Source organism: Epinephelus lanceolatus, chromosome 21 (genome assembly GCF_041903045.1).
Source record: "Epinephelus lanceolatus isolate andai-2023 chromosome 21, ASM4190304v1, whole genome shotgun sequence".
Lineage (NCBI taxonomy): Eukaryota > Metazoa > Chordata > Actinopteri > Perciformes > Serranidae > Epinephelus > Epinephelus lanceolatus.
In genome coordinates, this window is record NC_135754.1 from 4,236,718 (window position 1) to 4,255,313 (window position 18,596).

The window sequence follows — 18,596 nt, forward strand, 5'->3', positions numbered from 1 at the left end:
GCCCCCATTAGGCCCATTGATGCTGAAGGTTCCTCCATACTGACTTTCACAGGGTTCAAATATGTGTGAACTATCTTGACACTTAGGATCTTTGGCAGTATTTTCAAGATCCAGTGACCTCATACATCCCCACCCCATCAACACACAATGCTGAATACTGTAATGATATTGCTTAAATAGAATAATAGACAAATTCATATCAACTGCTAAATCATCCACACATTACGAAAAATTGTGGGACATTTATTTCAGAAATGACTTTTTAATTGATACAAAAAGCACAATCAAGAACAGAGCAAACTGGTAAAAACACCTGAAAATATAAAATGATAAATATCCATGACATATCTGAAACAGTATCAAGATATAAAACAGCAATTTCTATATAAAAGACTGCATCCAGAGCTTAATTTGGACTGAATTTGTAAAAACAGCAGAGATTATTTGGTGAGTCAGTTTTCTGCTCTCTGTGTCTGAGCTGGAGAGAGGCAGCCATCTGGTTTGACAGATACAAATATTAAGGCATATTTGAATAAAAATTTCATTTTGCATGTAAACACCAATAATGCTAGAATGGGCTGGACAGCAAAACAGATACAAGTGATGACAGTTTAATTAGTGCACAGGACATCTCAATTAGAGTGGGGGGCTAAAGACATGAGAGTGGAGATTCTTCTGCAGTGATCCAAGGTTGTGTGATGCATTAAGACAGGGCTGTGGTCACAGCAAATTAAATGTCCTTTCAACAGCAGTTCAGTCTCATACCAAGTCAAATATTTTTTAAATGGTAATTTCAGTATTTTTTTTAACTTGGACTCTATTTTCCCATGTTTTTGTGTCCAAGTCACTAATGGGAACAACAAGTTTTGAAAGTGGTCCAGTATCAAGTGAAAGCGCTGCAGCTGTTAATAATAAAAACAGGCAGCCATAGAATCCTTTGGGGAGTTTTGCACTCCATCAATTTATGTCCACTAAAAGTACTTGTTTTTGCCACTCACAGGCTCAGATTATTATTTTTAGTGTCTGACAACATTATTGATAGGATCCCTTCAGAGAAAGACTTTTTGTGAAAGAGAAAGATCCTTTTTGTTTAACCAGAAATAGCCCAGAGGTCGTCATTGCCAAACCCACCAGACTCCATTTGAATAAGCAGTAATCTAACGTGTATAGAGCCAGCATATTGTCACTTCTAACTGAGTGAATTCAGGGTTTATTTTACCAAACCAGAGCTGGTGATTGTTGGAACAGTGGAAGGATGAACCAAAATGGCTTTATTTGGCCTCTGTTGATTTTGAATGAAGTGAGTTTAAGGGGCCATACACATGCCGTGTCTTTAACCACCTGGAAAACGTGAAGTCGGGTGCTATGTGCAACTCATGTTCCTTTCTGTGCCAGCTTTCAAGGGCATGGAGACAGGTTGCATTTGAAGCTGCTAAGCAACCATAACAAGCACCGTATCATAGCCTATATACATGAAATCCTAAGTTCAGGCACTGTTTTTAAAGTGTGCAGGCCTAAAATATTGTCTGTGGGACTGACATAAAGCTCTGGGTATTCCTACACTAAAATGATCAATTTCCTCTCCATATTTACCACAGACTGATATTTATGGAAGTAGGGAAAGATATCTGTTGGCTGTGAGTGGTTGTTCCTCGTTACATGACGTGCACGCTGCCGCGTTCCAAAAGTTGAACCCTGGTTATCTCAAAGTGGGCCATCACACCCTGAAAAAAAGGCACTCGGGAACGTGTGCGCGTTGCTCTGGCATCCCTCTGGCTTTTGAGTGCGCCTGCCACACGTCTACACTGAAAACAATGGATATGAGGGCACAAAAATATGTGCAGCCCCTTACAATAACAAAATTACTGTTTATTGAAATAGAGTCTGGTGGAACTGGCGATAGAGATTTCAGAACTATTTGCGGATATACAAATATGATCTTACTCTTTATAAAAAGGTCTGTCTCTGTAGGCATCCTTTCCATAATGTTGTCAGACACTTAAAATAACCATCTGAGCATGTCAGTGAAAAAAACAAGCGCTTTTAGTGGACATAAATTGACTGTGCCAAATGCCCTGAGTGGTTACATTGCAGCCTGTGTCACTGCTGCTGGCTGCAGAGCTCACACTCAACACTGGTCGAATTTTAGAAATTGTGGTCTCCATCAGTCACTTAGACACAAAAACATGGGAAAATAGAGTCCAGGTTAAAAAATATTTAAGTCACCCTTTAAGATAAGACAGGCCATTATGAAAATACAATAGCACTTCTTACACTTGGAGACATTTTGAGGCGCTGAGCAAGAAGAGCTTAGTTCCCTGATTGTGTTTTTACCCTTAGAGTACTGTGTTGCTACTTCATCTAAGACGGAAGAAATAATATACATCTCAAAATAATACCGACTTTGGACCATCACTCTATGAACGAGTAACTTAAAACTGACACTTGACATTTTGAATAGATAAACATATTTTTTCAATACCTAGTAATAATCTCATCTAGCTGGCAAACATTTGGTTAAAAACAAACAAAACAAATAACAGGTAGATATCCAGCACAGTGGTAGCAACCCCAGTGGCTTTGGTGTTCATTACTTTATTAGAAGTGGGTGTAAAAATGTGAATTGTGCCTTGTGGGTGGAGATAGACGAAAGAGTCGTTCATCTCAAGAGCATTCACGTGTTGAATTTATCTAAAGATTAAAAAAAGCATAAAAATATATCTTGCATGTAATATTTGTCATCTGGGGACCATGGATATCCAGCAAATGTCACAGATGTTTTTTTTAAGTCTTTTTAAGCCCTTCATTTGTTAAATGGATCTGCACATTGTGTTAGGTAGGATTACAGCTCACAGTCATATTGGCCAGCACAGATGATCTCCCCTTACGCTCCTGATTTGCTGTCTTTTCCAAATGTTTCAAGTCCAGACAATCATGATTCTTTTTTTATTCCTCAGACTGTCCTTACCTGTTAAGAAACTAGGGCTCAGATGTTACAGCTGAGGGGTTGAGGTCTCTGGGTCATTTTTTGGGGCTACTGTAGTGTCCCAGAGGTGAGCCCTGAACGTAGGTGAGGATGGCGCTCTGCAGGTAGCTGGCTCTGTTGGCTTCGTCTTCCCTCATCCTCTGGATCTCCGCCTCCTTCAGCCGCAGCTTCTCCAGCATGGAAGACATCTCACTCTCTTTGTCGAGGAGCACCTCCCTGTGGTTACTGCTAAGTACTGCAGGACAGCAGGCCACAGAGGGAGACAGGTATGAAAGACAGCGCTACAGAAAATATTTCATATTTCAAACATGATGCATTTTGACTTGGTTACAAGTGAAAACATTATATTCTGAACAAATCAGTAAAGTTGTAAAGTACTGTAAAAGTAGTTGTAAGTAGTAAACTTGTACAGTTCAAATACTGGTTGACCTGGGTAATACCTCTTTGTTTCAAGTGAGTTATTCTTACACATGTAAAAACTAGTTGGTCTATTTCTTGCATTAGGGCACATCATGCTACTGGTATCACTATGTTTCTTAAATAAAATACATTTGAAATTTAATAAATGACACAAACAAAAACATACAGGAAACTATGTGACTTGTTGAAATGTTCTTGCTTTTGCAATAGGAAAGTAAATAGGCAGGTGAAGTGATAAGAAAATAGTGAAAAAGAAGGGTGCACCTTTAATCTCTCTCTCCAGAGCACTGATCTTCTCTTTGAGTCCTCCCTGTGCTGTTCTCTCTGCCTGTAAATGTCCGATCTGCTCCTGCAGCTCCACCCTAACCCTGCTTATTTCAGCCACCTTCTCCTGGTCCTTAGCCGACAGCTCCTGCAACAACACAAGATCTATTCAACACCCAAATTATCTTGATGACAACAAACAGACATCCTTCATATATTACTTCTGGAGGCTCATCAGACGGACAAGGCCACTGTACAGCAGCTATGAGTATCTGTTTGGGTTTATCCTGCACACATGCATTGAGTAAGAGATGGTGTACACTTCAGACAGTTAGAGGTCTATCATAAGAGTTGCAAGATAGAAGGACTAACTTTGGGTGTCCAGCATCTGTCAGCAAATAATAAATAAAAGATAAAAAAAAAGTAACTAGAGACCATCCTGCAATGGGATCACTCCAGCTGTGATACAGCAACCTGCAACTTAAAACAAATGTCGGCCAGAGAGTTTCCCTAGACCTTATTGTGAGCAGTTTCATGCAGTGATGCAGTTGGCAGGTGTAGTTTGGTAGGAAGAATATAGTTCCAACATGAAACTGCTCACAACAAGGTCTGTGGATCATCTTGAGTAACCAGGTCATGATTTCTGGAAAGAGACATTGCTGTTAAGTTTTTCAAATCAGTTTATTTGGCACTTTGAGCAACACAAGCCGAGTGCCACCTAGTTCCATTATACTGGGGAGAGTGCAGACATTTCTACAGCCAATATCTCCAGCACTCTGCAACTCACACCAAAACAATCTAGACTGATAAACAGCACTACAGGTTAATTCTGGGGTGAAGTGTCCCTAAACTAAAGTGAGTGTCTTAATGCTGTGAGAGGAAACCCACACAGACACATGCAAACTGCACACATACAGAGCCCAGCTGGCTCGATTGGCTTCCAGCCACATATAATCCAATGTTTTCACAATCCTGCACTGATGTCAGAATAAATTTGGTAAGAATCACATGTCTGACAATGTGACTAAGTGCTCACAACAGATTTTTTTATAGTGATTTACACATCATTTATATGATAAACCACTATTTATTTCATAAAGTGTGTCTATGGTGTGAACACAGCCATCACGTATAGAATATAACAATGCCTACACATAGTGAACCTAAACTGTTGTAGGTGTAGGAGGCAGCTGATGAGTCCTGACCTGCTGGAGTTCCTCCGTCCTACGCCTCATTCCGTTGATCTCGATGCTCTGCTGGCTGTTCTTGGCCTGCAGCTCAGAGATGGTTTGTTTCTGCTGGGAGCAATGGAACTGGACCTCCTGTAGGCAGGTACGCACAGAGCGAAGCTTCTCCTCCAAGGATGACACGTGCTCCTGCTGCTCACAGGAAATAAAGGTGGACGTAAGGAAGATGGAGAAACAGAAAATATTTCACCGGGATAATCCACCCAATATCAATATCAAAGCATCTCGATGCTCTGCTGGCTGTTCTTGGCCTGCAGCTCAGAGATGGTTTGTTTCTGCTGGGAGCAATGGAACTGGACCTCCTGTAGGCAGGTACACACAGAGCGAAGCTTCTCCTCCAAGGATGACACGTGCTCCTGCTGCTCACAGGAAATAAAGGTGGACGTAAGGAAGATGGAGAAACAGAAAATATTTCACCGGGATAATCCACCCAATATCAATACTGGTCTCCGGGGACTCCCAGAGAGTCATTAAAACAATGATCTATGAGGGAGGGCAGGAAAAGCACGCTGTTAGGCAATGTCTGAAATACCTACAATTTAATTTTAATTGTCAGATTCCTTGAGTGTTCATTGGTCAGGAGGTTTTTAACAGGAGCTGAATTACCCACAGAGGTCTCCTCCTTTCCAAAGGGACGAGGTGACCGGTTAAACAGGTTAAACCAGTCAAAACTCAGAATAAGGCAGTTTCATATTGAATACCAGTGTTTCTCTGACACTATTCAGCATGGCAGAGGCTGGAGTCAAGCTGCCACTAACATCTGCTCAGCTTGTTTCTGTGATAACTTAAGATCCAGAGGTCAGATGACTAAAATCCTTCATCTGATAAAAATAGAAAATGATTAAGCTCTAAAAGGTGTATCATAAAAGTGTGGCTTAAACTGGATAAGGCCCCAACGCAAAAATGATCAAATTCCTTTCCAAACAAAAAATATTTTTTTGTTGCTAGGCAACTACCCCATTAACTCCTTACCCTAACTTTCCTGTGTAATCAATCTACCGTTTATTTATTCATTTTTATTTATTTCATAGTAATTAGTATCAAGTACCCAAAATGGACAGGCAGAGGGTAATTGCTGTAATCCAACAAAAATGCCAGGCGCCTAGAGCGCAGAAACACGAGGCTCATAGCAATGCAAAAACAGTGAGCAAAAAGCTTCATTCCTATTAAAAAATTTTACAAAAAGCTGCCTCCAGCTGCTAAAACATTTTCTGTGTGATCGGGACCTACAAAGTCAATTCATGTCAGCTCTTGGCAGAAAACCACAACCCTGACGCATGTGCAAAGAGGCTATGATGTCACTGATAGGTAACAATGACTCAACGACACAGACCGCGTCCTTGATTAAAATGACAGATTTCAGAGTTTGAACATTGTTGACCAGTTTGGGATAATGTAAGTACACAACTCAACAAAATATATAGTATTGGTGAGACTGTTTTTAGACATTTTTATGCAGAACATTTAAATATGATATCTTCAAGCTCTGAGGCTAACAAATCTTTTATAAAACCTTTAGTCTCTTCTCATTCTTTTTTATTAGCAAAGAGCGATGAAAAACATAGGTAGCTGATTTTTCATTGTAAGCAGACTGCTGCAGGTAACGATTACTAAAATTTGCCGATGACATCAGCTGAAGCTAATTTATGCTAATTTAGTAATAGAAAAACTGAAACATATGTCTGATTGATGTGCTTGTATTCACACAAAAATGATTTGTATGTGAAAAGACACATCACCGTATGACTGCCAGTGCAGTGTCTTTGTAGCTCAACAAGGTGGTGCCTCTTCTCCAGGAAGATGATCAGCTGACCTCACGTCAGTTGAAGAATCTTACAGTTAAACTTTGAATACTATCAGATCAACATTTGAATCTCTTCAGCTTCATAGTTTTGAAACAGGAGTTTCAGTATTTGGAGACAGTGGTTGGTTACATTTAATCAACATTTCACATATATCATAGATAACCAAAATAGGTATCTTTGGGTCAAACTAAAATGTTGAAAGGTCAGGGATTTGAAAGGATTTGAGCTTGGTAAAATGCAATGGAGCCCTGTCCCTACCTGTACCACTATTGATGATTAGATTGTACCTTATTTGCAGGCCCATTCAGAATCTGTGCCCGCAGAACTCAAATTTTCCACAGATTTTTAGGAATATAGATGCTCAAACTCAGAATGTTGTCACTGTCTCCTCCAGCTCCTTGTGCATGTGTGTGACAACTGCATGTTGTATTCAGTTAGCCTTAAAATCAGTTAGTGGTGTAGTGAAAAGAAAAGTCAAAAATAAGATTTACTGTTAACAGATTGTTAATAGATTAATTAATTTTGTCTCTGCTCCATCCTGAACCTTCCTTCATTTAAATGGCCATGTGTGCCACATTTTGTTGGTTGACTTTTCCAACAATTTTTTTTTTTTTTTTTAGTATTCATGATTTAAAAAATTTCTGATTTAAAGTAAATATCTACTACGTAGTTCTTTTAGCCTTCTTAAGGTGATTTTAGGTTTTAATGTATCGTGTGAGGTTATTTTTGTTCAAAAACAACTGTTATCATAAACAAATATTGAAGTTAAAAAAAAAAAAAAAAAAAAAAAAAAACATGCCACAGAATTCTGCAGATTTCCATGTTGGATCACCTCTAAAACAATTGAAAAATCAGCAGATTCCGTTTGGGCCTGGTTATTTGTATGTTGCTTTGGACAAAATGTATGATAAATGTGAAGATAACTGTAGTAACATCTTAATAACCGATCATAATGTGTTGATTTTAAACCCACCTCCTCCTGACGCACTTGAGCTCGCACTCTTCCCATCTCCTCCTCTGCCTGGGCCCTCTCTGTCACACACGCTGCTTTGGCTTTACTCAGCTCCTACAGCAGATGGACATTATAATAGGACATTAGAGAAGAGCATAGGTAGACTGGAAATTTCTGCAGTGCTTCTCACACTGTGCTGAAGGCGTCTCTAAAGATTCAAACCTACATGGCGGATTTATTTCACTGAATTTCTCTCTGTAGAAATGACCCAAAAATTCAGGGCTACTGTGTTGGTTCACAGCACAGTGTGAACATGTTCATTTTACCTTGTCCACCAACAGTACCTCTCCACCTACAGTGCAGACAGTTATATCATTCAACTCTCCAGCACTAAGGTCTTCCCATGTTCTACATTCACCCCCAGCTTGACCCGAGAAGTGGGAAATTCCCTGCCTGGGAAGAGAAGCTGCCTTGTAGATTTGAATAACTGAACTGCCTGGCAAATACAGTTATGGAAAGTAATAATTCCCCCCCTTCAATAAATACAGCCTCCATTCTGTCTTTGGCAATAAACCTCAGCTGCCTTTAGTAAATTTATGTAAAGGTGGAATTTACGCAGTGTGTGGGTTTCCTGATTTTCCTGGAATTGGTTTACAGTTTAGTGTCTGATTTCATCCACTGATAGCACCACCGCAACACGAGACAGATGTGCCATAAACTATCAGGACGCATCATTATAAATCCCACAGTGACGGTGTTTGCATTCTTTTATTCACTGTGATGGAGAGTGGTGATTGTAGTCAGCAGGTTTGTCTTTGTTAGATGAGTGTTAACTGAAAAGTAGCAGATTACAATCTTTCGTCTACTCCCTGAACATTGCTTTCACTATCAACAGTCTCCAATGGCATCCGAAACATGTAAGAAAAAGCACCAGTCACAGTTCTTGGTGTCTCCATGTGGTATCTCTGTAGCTGTAGTCCTGACATGTAGTTACATTTTTGAGGAAACACATCTGTTACAGCAGCTACTGTAGCCATGTGCATTGCCTCTGCTGCTACACTATAAAATCCTCATCATCCTCCTCTGCAATCCAACTCACATCACCATCTGCGTGCTTGACTACCATGGGTTCTTGAGTCTTCAACTGTTCTGCCCCTCAACTTTGGAACTTTCTCCCTCATGACACCCGCAATATTGACTCCCTTTTCACTTTAAAATCCAATCTGAAAACACATCTTTTCAAACTGGCATATTCTGTCTGAAGTAATGGTGACACACATATTGCAACTTGCACTGATGATGACTTTATGATGATGATTTTATACCTGATTATTATAATTATGATTTTTGTCTAGTTATTTTTATTAATTTATTATACATTACTGAATAGTCTGACTTTATGATATATGGATATTCATTCATTCATTCATTCATTCATCTTCTAACTGCTTCATCCTCTTGAGGGTCGCGGGGGGGCTGGAGTCTATCCCAGCTGACATCGGGCGAGAGGCAGGGTACACCCTGGACAGGTCGCCAGACTATCGCAGGGCTGACATATAGAGACAAACAACCATTCACGCTCACATTCACACCTACGGACAATTTAGAGTCATCAATTAACCTAGTCCCCAATCTGCATGTTTTTGGACTGTGGGAGGAAGCCGGAGTGCCCGGAGAGAACCCACGCTGACACGGGGAGAACATGCAAACTCCGCACAGAAGGGCTCCCACACCCGGGATCGAACTAGCAACCCTCTTGCTGTGAGGCAACAGTGCTAACCACCACACCACCGTGCCGCCCATATATGGATATATTGCTGCTTTTTTAAAACTATGCATTGTAAGGTGTCCTTGAGTGCTTTGAAAGGCACATATAAATAAAATGCATAAATTTTATTATTATTATTATCAAAAAATAACTTTTTTCTGAAACTGTCATGATATCCACGCAGAAGTACATATGACAGATAAAAAATCAGGCCCCTCCTCTTCCTCTCAGTGCTTTTAATGGCATTTGCAAGAATCCACTACATGTGAACAAAAAGAGATTGACAAGCTTAGAGACTCCTCTGCTCTGACTAGTTGTTTCCTTCAGCCATGGCAGATTCTAGCAAATGCTTTTAGAAAGACTACAAAAAGGAGGGACATGATTTTTTTACACAGATTATCTGTCTTTTATACTACTGTGTGGATATAGTGATAGTTTCAGCAAATTTGACAAAAAGTCTTGTTTTTTTTTTTTTTTTAATAGTTTTATTGAGCCAAAGATGGAATTACATATGTCATGCTTCAGCATCAGTGCTTGTTTCATTTTACAAAAAAGAGTTTTTAAAAGATGAGTTCACAGATGCAGGAGAACTTAGTCTTGGTACAAGACTACCTTAACCCCTTCTATTACCCTATCCCTTACCCTTGTCTCACTCATTAACTTGTACTCAAAATGGGATACTGTAGAAGATTTGGTAACAACCCAGGAACTGTACTTTGTGCAAAGTGTGATATGAGAATTTGCCAGATTGTGATATACTTTGAGAGTGTGCCCTTTAAGATGTGTCTTATACTTTCCAAATGTAGTGTACTGGTCAGATCACATAGCCACATATTGTAGGTTGGAACTAGTGTTCCTTGCTGTAATGATACAGTAGGGGTGGACTTTTTGTTGGGCAGTACAGAGTTGTCTCAATGCTTCAGGTACACCCAGAATGGTTAATACAGGTTCTGGTTCTAGTGAAATATTAATAATTTCTGAGATGCTGTTACAGACATCGGACCAAAAAGATGCAACCTTAGGGCACAGGACAAAGCTATGAGTAAGGGTTGCTTCAGAAGAATGGCATTTATAGCAAATAAGGGGACATGTTTGTATATATACAGGGGCATGCAAAATTTTGGGCACCCCTGGTCAAAATTTCATTTACTGTGAGTAGTTAAGTAAGTAGAAGATGAACTGATCTCCAAAAGGCATGAAGTTAAAGATAAAACATGCTTTTCAATATTTTAAGCAAGGTAACTATACTATTTTTGTTTTGTACAATTTTAGAGTAAAAAAAAAGGAAAGGAGCACCATGCAAAAGTTTGGGCACTTCAATACATTTGAGCTCTCACACAACTTTAACCAGGGTCGCAGACCATAATCACCTTGTTAGGACTATAGCTTGTTCACAGTCATTGTTAGGAAAGACTAGGTGATGCAAGTTTCAGAGCTTTATAAATACTGTGACTCCTGAAACCTTGTCCCAACAATCAGCAACCATGGGCTCCTCTAAACAGCTGCCTAGCACTAAAGTATCTGATGCCCACAAAGCAGGAGAAGACTATAAGAAGATAGCAAAGTGTTTTCAGGTAGCTGTTTCCTCAGTTTGTAATGTAATTAAGAAATGGCAGTTGACAGGAACTGTGAAGGTCAAGTTGAGGTCAGGAAGACCAAGAAAACTTTCTGAGAGAGCTGCTCGTAGGATTGTTAGAAAGGCAAAGCAAAACCCCTGTTTGACTGCAAACGACCTGCAGGAAGATTTAGCAGACTCTGGAGCGGTGGTGCACTGTTCTACTGTGCAGTGACACCTGAACAAATGTGACTTTCATGGAAGAGTCATCAGAAGAAATTAACTCTTTACAGTCATCTGATATTTCAATGCCTATTTCTTTTTCCTAACTGGCTTGATAACTTTCAGAAGATGGAGAGGCTAATGATAGCAGGGTGTCATAAAGGTAGGAGATGAACGGTAGGCTTAAGACCGAAGTGGGATTTGATCTGCTTCCATATACATAGTAAGTTAGGACAAAAAGTTTGTAAGTTAAGCTTCTAAGTTAGTCTGTTATTAGCAGTTACTTTGTTGACTGAGTGTATGTGTTACATTAATTGTGTCTTTATTTTTTTTAAACATGGGTGCTCTGAACTCTGACCTCCTCCAGTTGTATCCGCTGTCCCTCCAGCTTGAAGATGCGCTCCTGCAGAGCCCTCTCACTCTCTTCTAGATGTCGATTAACATGCTCCACCTGTAATGACATTGAACTTTTAGTATTCTATCCTGGTCTATCTAGTCTACATCTATTAGAGTCCTGAGTTTTAGTAAAACCTTCAGAAAAGTGAAGTAAACAAGGAATCTCCAAGGTAACTAAATCTGCCTGCCAGTACATCTTAAGCTTACTGACAACAGGTTACATCTGGTTTGTGTTATCCATACAAATGTTGAAGTGTAAAATAATATATGTTGTTGTTTAACAGGAGGCTATGTTCAGATACATTCTGCTGGTTGTCTGGCAACCAAACGGTGACAAAAAGACTTCAGACTTCCTGCAGTAGAGTGTCAAATAATTCCTTTGAACTTGCAATAACTGATTTACTGGCCACTTGGGGGCAAATGGACAAAAGTTGTGAACACAACATAGACATATAAGCATAATTTAAAAGAGAACTCCAGTGATCTAGCATTACACTCATATGATAATGTCAGACTACACTGAAAACCCTAATTAAACAGCTCACACTCAAAACTTTTAGTTTAGTACAATACAGTAACATAAAAGTTTTCAGTTCACCAGATGCAAAATTAATGTGTCACATGACCCCTGTCTGACAGGAATTTTATATCAGTTTAAGATAACTTTTTTGTTGTTATTTGAACATTTAATTCTATGTCATATGAACATAAAAACAATGAGTTCACATTTTACAAGATTTTTTTTAATATCACTGAACTATAAAAATATGTTGTGGTGAGCTTAGGTTTCTTGAGTGCTAGAATAAGGCAAATAGATGAATTCTGAACCAGGAAGTGCTCTTTATTTCACCTCAGCATAACATTATGTTAGACATGCTAATATCCACACAGGCAGGAGGCCACTAACTGTGTATATGACTTGACACATGGTGCAAAATGTCTTTTACCACAACATTAACTGTAACCCACCAAAACCATAGTGAAATGGTAATGAGTAACATGAGTAATTTAGAATACATTTAAACACTTTTCTTCAGTTTATGGCCTTAAACACGTGGGTCTCATTCATGAAACGTGAGCAGAAGGAATTTGTGTGTAAACTGTTCGCAGACGGAAATTTACGTGCGTGTCCGCATTCATCAATATTTTAGTAGCTCCGATCTTTTCGTAGCTACTAACAAAATCTACTCCTGCTCCTGACCACTCGTAGTGCTTGTGTAAATGTAGTAAAGCACATAAATACTGCTTGTCACTATTGGAAATTACAATTTTAATTCGTATTGCGCTCTGTTATGTACACAATACACAGATGCCTTTGAAACACGTAATCTAAACATGACAAAATATTAAAAATATAACACATTTAGTTAAATTAGTTGGCAATTAGCAGGTTTAAGATCCAGATTAGGTTCATGATTGTGAATTATCTATGTAAATCGACTCAATAGATTACACGTTCTTTCTACATGTTGAATGATGATAATAAAAATATCCGTAAGGACAGCCAGATCACAGCCTCTTTGGCCTTCGGCCGTTCCCACTTCATTCAAAACCCCACAAATGAATCTTCTGTTTGTTTGGTGACCGCTGTATTTTTTGTGTGTGCTTATAGGCCATAAGGTGAACGCAGTTATCGTTTCATCTCGTTCCGACATCTGGGGACTACACGATCTTTACTTCATAAAAAAGATCGATACATGTTCAGCTAATCAGCGGGAGTTCGTAGCTCATAACCCCGCAAGAGTCCTGTGATCGGGGTCGTAATTCAGTACTTGTTCCGTCTGAGCATAATGATCTGTTCCGCCTGAGCGTTATTCGCTGGGTGGGTGGTGAAGTGGCGCACATGACTCGTGCTACGGATGGACGGACGGACGGACAGACAGACAGCCACGTATCTTAAACAGGTAATACATCTGACTACATCTTTCCCACATCAAATATCCGTGATCACCTACACCCGCGTGCGTAAAAGCGCACACAATTCCGTGTCCTCTCACCGCGGATGCTGTGATTTGATGGCCTGGTACTCATTGTAGCCCACTCTTAGATGTCGGAGCGGAAATCAGTTTCTGTGAGACTTTTTTCTGATTCACCTTACGGCCTAATATGCGTTTCTTTGCCTCCAGTTTCATATCAAACCATTTACGCTTCACCTCTGACATGGTTCTTTGTACCATGGAGACAACATTAACAGCATCTGTTACCTCCCTCCAGGCCTTCGCTTTGTCTGTCCCTGTCACACCACTACTAACTGAAGAAAATAAAATGTTTTTTCTTAAGTCCACTTCACCCAAAATTATTTCGATCTCCGCTTCGGAAAAATTCTTTTCTTTCTCTCTCTTTCTTTCTTTGCGCCATGACTGACAGATCGAGTGGATGCACCTACACCTCCTTATATGGTGGTCATTGGCTATTCATGGGCGGGGATTTATGCTAATTGCTGATTACCGGGAGCGTCACTTTACGATGGATTGGCATTCATGATCATACACACGTGTTTACTATCAAATCTGAGCTTCCCGCAGCGTTCCTGAATCCAGAGTAGGTTTTTAGTAGAGTAGGCTTTTATGTGCAAATCTACACACAGATTTACTCACTTTTCATGAATGAGACCCATTGGACGCATTCACACTGGCACTATTTTGTCCGCTTTAAACGAACCCTGGTCCGCTTCCACGGATAGTTCGGTTCGTTTGGAGTGGTGTGAATGCTCATTCGAACTCTGGTGCGGACCAAACGACCAAACCCTGGTCCGCTTGAAAACTGGGGGTCTCGGTTCACTTGCAAGTGAACCCTGGTGCGGTTCACTTACAGTGGGAAATGCAAATGGACTATCCAGCGAACCAAAGAGAGTAAGTGAACCAAAGAGAGGATGTGGCATAGAGCAGTGCATTTTGGGTAAAAAAAAAAAAAAAAGCCAACCAAATGAAGGTGTGAAATTTTTCAGCATTCCCAGCCCAATCCAATCAAGTCCCCCTGGACTATCTTGGTGTGAATGCGCCCATTGTCTCACAGCATGCTGGGAAACTCCACCCATTTAACCCCAATATGCCACAACATGTGAAGAGCACAATGATAGTGTTGTCTATTGGCCTTTAACTAATTAGGTGAAATCAGCTTTTAAATTTTAGTCAAATAAACTATAAAATTGTTGACTTAACATAAAAAAATATGTCAAGCTCACAAGGGTTGAGTTTTTGTGTCAAGTGAACACAAAGTTTTTTGTCATTCTGACAATCCAGGGCATTTGTATAGACTCAACATTAAAATTGTGTGTCATGGATAGATTGGGTTTACAGTGTTTGAGGAAGAAAATGGATGCAGCAGAACCAGGGGTATCGTCTTTTTTTATTCCATGCATTCTTCTTCAAAGATTCCTCTGAGCAACAGTTAAATAAGAATAGAAGAAATTACCGGTCAAAGCTCAGCATCATATATATGTGCAGATGTAAATAAGAACAGGTTCCAGTGTCAGTGTTGACTGCTCAATAATGCCTATAAAAGAATTAACAGACAACATGTCGCTTTGGCAAACCTGTTCTTCAGACTTCACAATAGGTTAAGCTAGGCTTTATACTATTCAAACTGGAATGGGGGGTATCAGCTGAACATTCTATGGAATGATAAATGAAAGTAAACCTATTCAATCTAACCACTGAGTAGTGCAGTATGTATGTGTGTGTATATTGTGTATGGAAGAAAGTTCCTGAGATCACCTCCTTCAGGCGGAGACTGTCCATGTCCTGCAGAGCCTGCTTGGACCTTCGCTTCTCTATTTCCAGACGGTCTGTCAGAAGGGGACATACAGAAAATCTCTACTGGGTTTTATGTTTTAAAAAAGACATTCTCTTTGGGTATCTGTAATTAAGAATGTTTGTGTGTGTGTGTGTGTTCTTTGAGTGTGTGTCACCTTCAGCCTGTGCTAGCTGCAGCTTGAGCTCTGCCGTGCTGTTGGTCAGCTCCTGCTTCAGCTCAAAGATCTGCTGCTGCTGAGACTTACACCTGCGCTCCATCTCCTCCAACTGACACATACACAACAGTTAGGTTCATCTAACAGCCCTCATAATGCAGCATTGGTCTGTGTGTGTTGCTTAGCATTGGCATATACATTTTTTGTGCTAATGCTCAGACATAAATTAACACTTATCTGAGCAAGCATTATTCTTACTTTAGTCACAAGTTGGCTGTTGGTTTCTGTCAGGTTTTGGATCTCTCGGAGGAGTCTGCCCTCTCTGTGTGCGCTTTCCTAAAGAAAACATACACATGAGGTACATTCATTTTCGAACAGCAATTTGTCAGAAAGTCTATTTTTATTTAATAATGGGATTTTTATTAATAACACTTTTGTTTCACTGCTTATCCTATCCTGACTTAAGTTAAGGAAAAATCCTAATATATATATATATCCTATTATATATACAGTACAGGCCAAAAGTTTGGACACACCTTCTCATTCAATGCGTTTTCTTTATTTTCATGACTATTTACATTGTAGATTCTCACTGAAGGCATCAAAACTATGAATGAACACATGTGGAGTTATGTACTTAACAAAAAAAGGTGAAATAACTGAAAACATGTTTTATATTCTAGTTTCTTCAAAATAGCCACCCTTTGCTCTGATTACTGCTTTGCACACTCTTGGCATTCTCTCCATGAGCTTCAAGAGGTAGTCACCTGAAATGGTTTTCCAACAGTCTTGAAGGAGTTCCCAGAGGTGTTTAGCACTTGTTGGCCCCTTTGCCTTCACTCTGCGGTCCAGCTCACCCCAAACCATCTCGATTGGGTTCAGGTCCAGTGACTGTGGAGGCCAGGTCATCTGCCACAGCACTCCATCACTCTCCTTCTTGGTCAAATAGCCCTTACACAGCCTGGAGGTGTGTTTGGGGTCATTGTCCTGTTGAAAAATAAATGATCATCCAACTAAACGCAAACCAGATGGGATGGCATGTCGCTGCAGGATGCTGTGGTAGCCATGCTGGTTCAGTGTGCCTTCAATTTTGAATAAATCCCCAACAGTGTCACCAGCAAAACACCCCCACACCATCACACCTCCTCCACCATGCTTCACAGTGGGAACCAGGCATGTGGAATCCATCCGTTCACCTTTTCTGCGTCTCACAAAGACACGGCAGTTGGAACCAAAGAGCTCAAATTTGGACTCATCAGACCAAAGCACAGATTTCCACTGGTCTAATGTCCATTCCTTGTGTTTCTTGGCCCAAACAAATCTCTTCTGCTTGTTGCCTCTCCTTAGCAGTGGTTTCCTAGCAGCTATTTGACCATGAAGGCCTGATTGGCGCAGTCTCCTCTTAACAGTTGTTCTAGAGATGGGTCTGCTGCTAGAACTCTGTGTGGCATTCATCTGGTCTCTGATCTGAGCTGCTGTTAACTTGCGATTTCTGAGGCTGGTGACTCGGATGAACTTATCCTCAGAAGCAGAGGTGACTCTTGGTCTTCCTTTCCTGGGTCGGTCCTCATGTGTGCCAGTTTCGTTGTAGCGCTTGATGGTTTTTGCGACTCCACTTGGGGACACATTTAAAGTTTTTGCAATTTTCCGGACTGACTGACCTTCATTTCTTAAAGTAATGATGGCCACTCGTTTTTCTTTAGTTAGCTGATTGGTTCTTGCCATAATATGAATTTTAACAGTTGTCCAATAGGGCTGTCGGCTGTGTATTAACCTGACTTGTGCACAACACAACTGATGGTCCCAACCCCATTGATAAAGCAAGAAATTCCACTAATTAACCCTGATAAGGCACACCTGTGAAGTGGAAACCATTTCAGGTGACTACCTCTTGAAGCTCATGGAGAGAATGCCAAGAGTGTGCAAAGCAGTAATCAGAGCAAAGGGTGGCTATTTTGAAGAAACTAGAATATAAAACATGTTTTCAGTTATTTCACCTTTTTTTGTTAAGTACATAACTCCACATGTGTTCATTCATAGTTTTGATGCCTTCAGTGAGAATCTACAATGTAAATAGTCATGAAAATAAAGAAAACGCATTGAATGAGAAGGTGTGTCCAAACTTTTGGCCTGTACTGTATAGCTGGTAACAAAAAACATTTAGAAGCTGTGATACTTGCCAAGGGGGGTGCCACTAAATACTGAGCATGCAGGGTGCCCAAACTTTTCCATCAGGCACTTTTCCATTGTTGTTATTTTGAAATTGTAAAAGATTGAAATGAAAAAAAAAATAAATAAAAAAAAAATCAGGTCATGTTTTGTTTTTTTTTTTTTTTTTGCTATTTACAGTGATCAAAATTTTGACCAGGGCTGCCCAAACTGTTGTTTTCGACTGTACAACTGTAAGTATGTATCTCTTCACTCTATCTCCTCACTCATCCTGTCATTGCCTTTACTTTTGATTAGAATCTACCAGTGGGCTTCAAAACAGACAAGCCGTAATATCGACTGCTCTCACTTGTCACTGGCTTGCTATGCTTGCTATCATAGACAAAAAAGACAGGCATTCAATTTTAGCTATAAGAAGTCGGAGGCACTAATTTTGTTGGTGGAGGAGAGGAAACCCAACCTTTTCAAGAAGTTTTCTTTCAATAATGCTATCTTCATATTTGTTGTCATAACCATTATATTTCAGTATCATGTTGTTCCACATTTTCACTGTCAATGCCATACAGAGCTCAAAACAGTTCTGCTGCCATTTTTGGCATTTATTTTTAATTTAAGACAGGGTCTAGGCCATTCTAATTTAGTATTCCTAACTTGGGAACCCATAAGTTAGGATGGTTCTCTAATAACAAAATTCCAATCCTAAAATAGGATTTCTTTTTCTAAATGCAGATTACGAAACATGTTTTGTAATAACAAAAATACTAAAGGTCATAAACTGAGATAAAATAGGCATTCAGATCTAGGGAGCTTCTATATTGAGGCCTCAAATCTGAATATATAGATTAGAGTAATATAAGTATGTCCACTCTGACTGGGTTTTAATATTTCGAGGGTATCTGAAT

At 39.8% G+C, this 18,596-nt stretch overlaps 1 protein-coding gene across 3 annotated transcripts in view; it reads right to left on the reverse strand.

Annotated features, from left to right (window-relative positions):
* Nucleotides 1-242: 242 nt before the first annotated feature.
* Nucleotides 243-18,596, reverse strand: part of lrrc45 (leucine rich repeat containing 45) — a 31,374-nt gene continuing 13,020 nt past the window's right edge. For 2 of the 3 annotated variants that reach the window (XM_033612349.2, XM_033612350.2), the window contains exons 11-18: nucleotides 15,784-15,861; nucleotides 15,526-15,637; nucleotides 15,332-15,402; nucleotides 11,578-11,670; nucleotides 7,696-7,788; nucleotides 4,876-5,049; nucleotides 3,671-3,818; nucleotides 243-3,221 (exon numbers count right to left, since the gene is read on the reverse strand). In XM_033612349.2, coding sequence (XP_033468240.2) covers nucleotides 3,022-3,221; nucleotides 3,671-3,818; nucleotides 4,876-5,049; nucleotides 7,696-7,788; nucleotides 11,578-11,670; nucleotides 15,332-15,402; nucleotides 15,526-15,637; nucleotides 15,784-15,861 — 969 coding nt within the window. In that variant the 3' untranslated portion in view covers nucleotides 243-3,021. Of the gene's footprint in view, nucleotides 3,222-3,670; nucleotides 3,819-4,875; nucleotides 5,050-5,095; nucleotides 5,277-7,695; nucleotides 7,789-11,577; nucleotides 11,671-15,331; nucleotides 15,403-15,525; nucleotides 15,638-15,783; nucleotides 15,862-18,596 lie in introns of those variants that run through there. The other variant, XM_078163132.1, reaches the window with a different exon arrangement.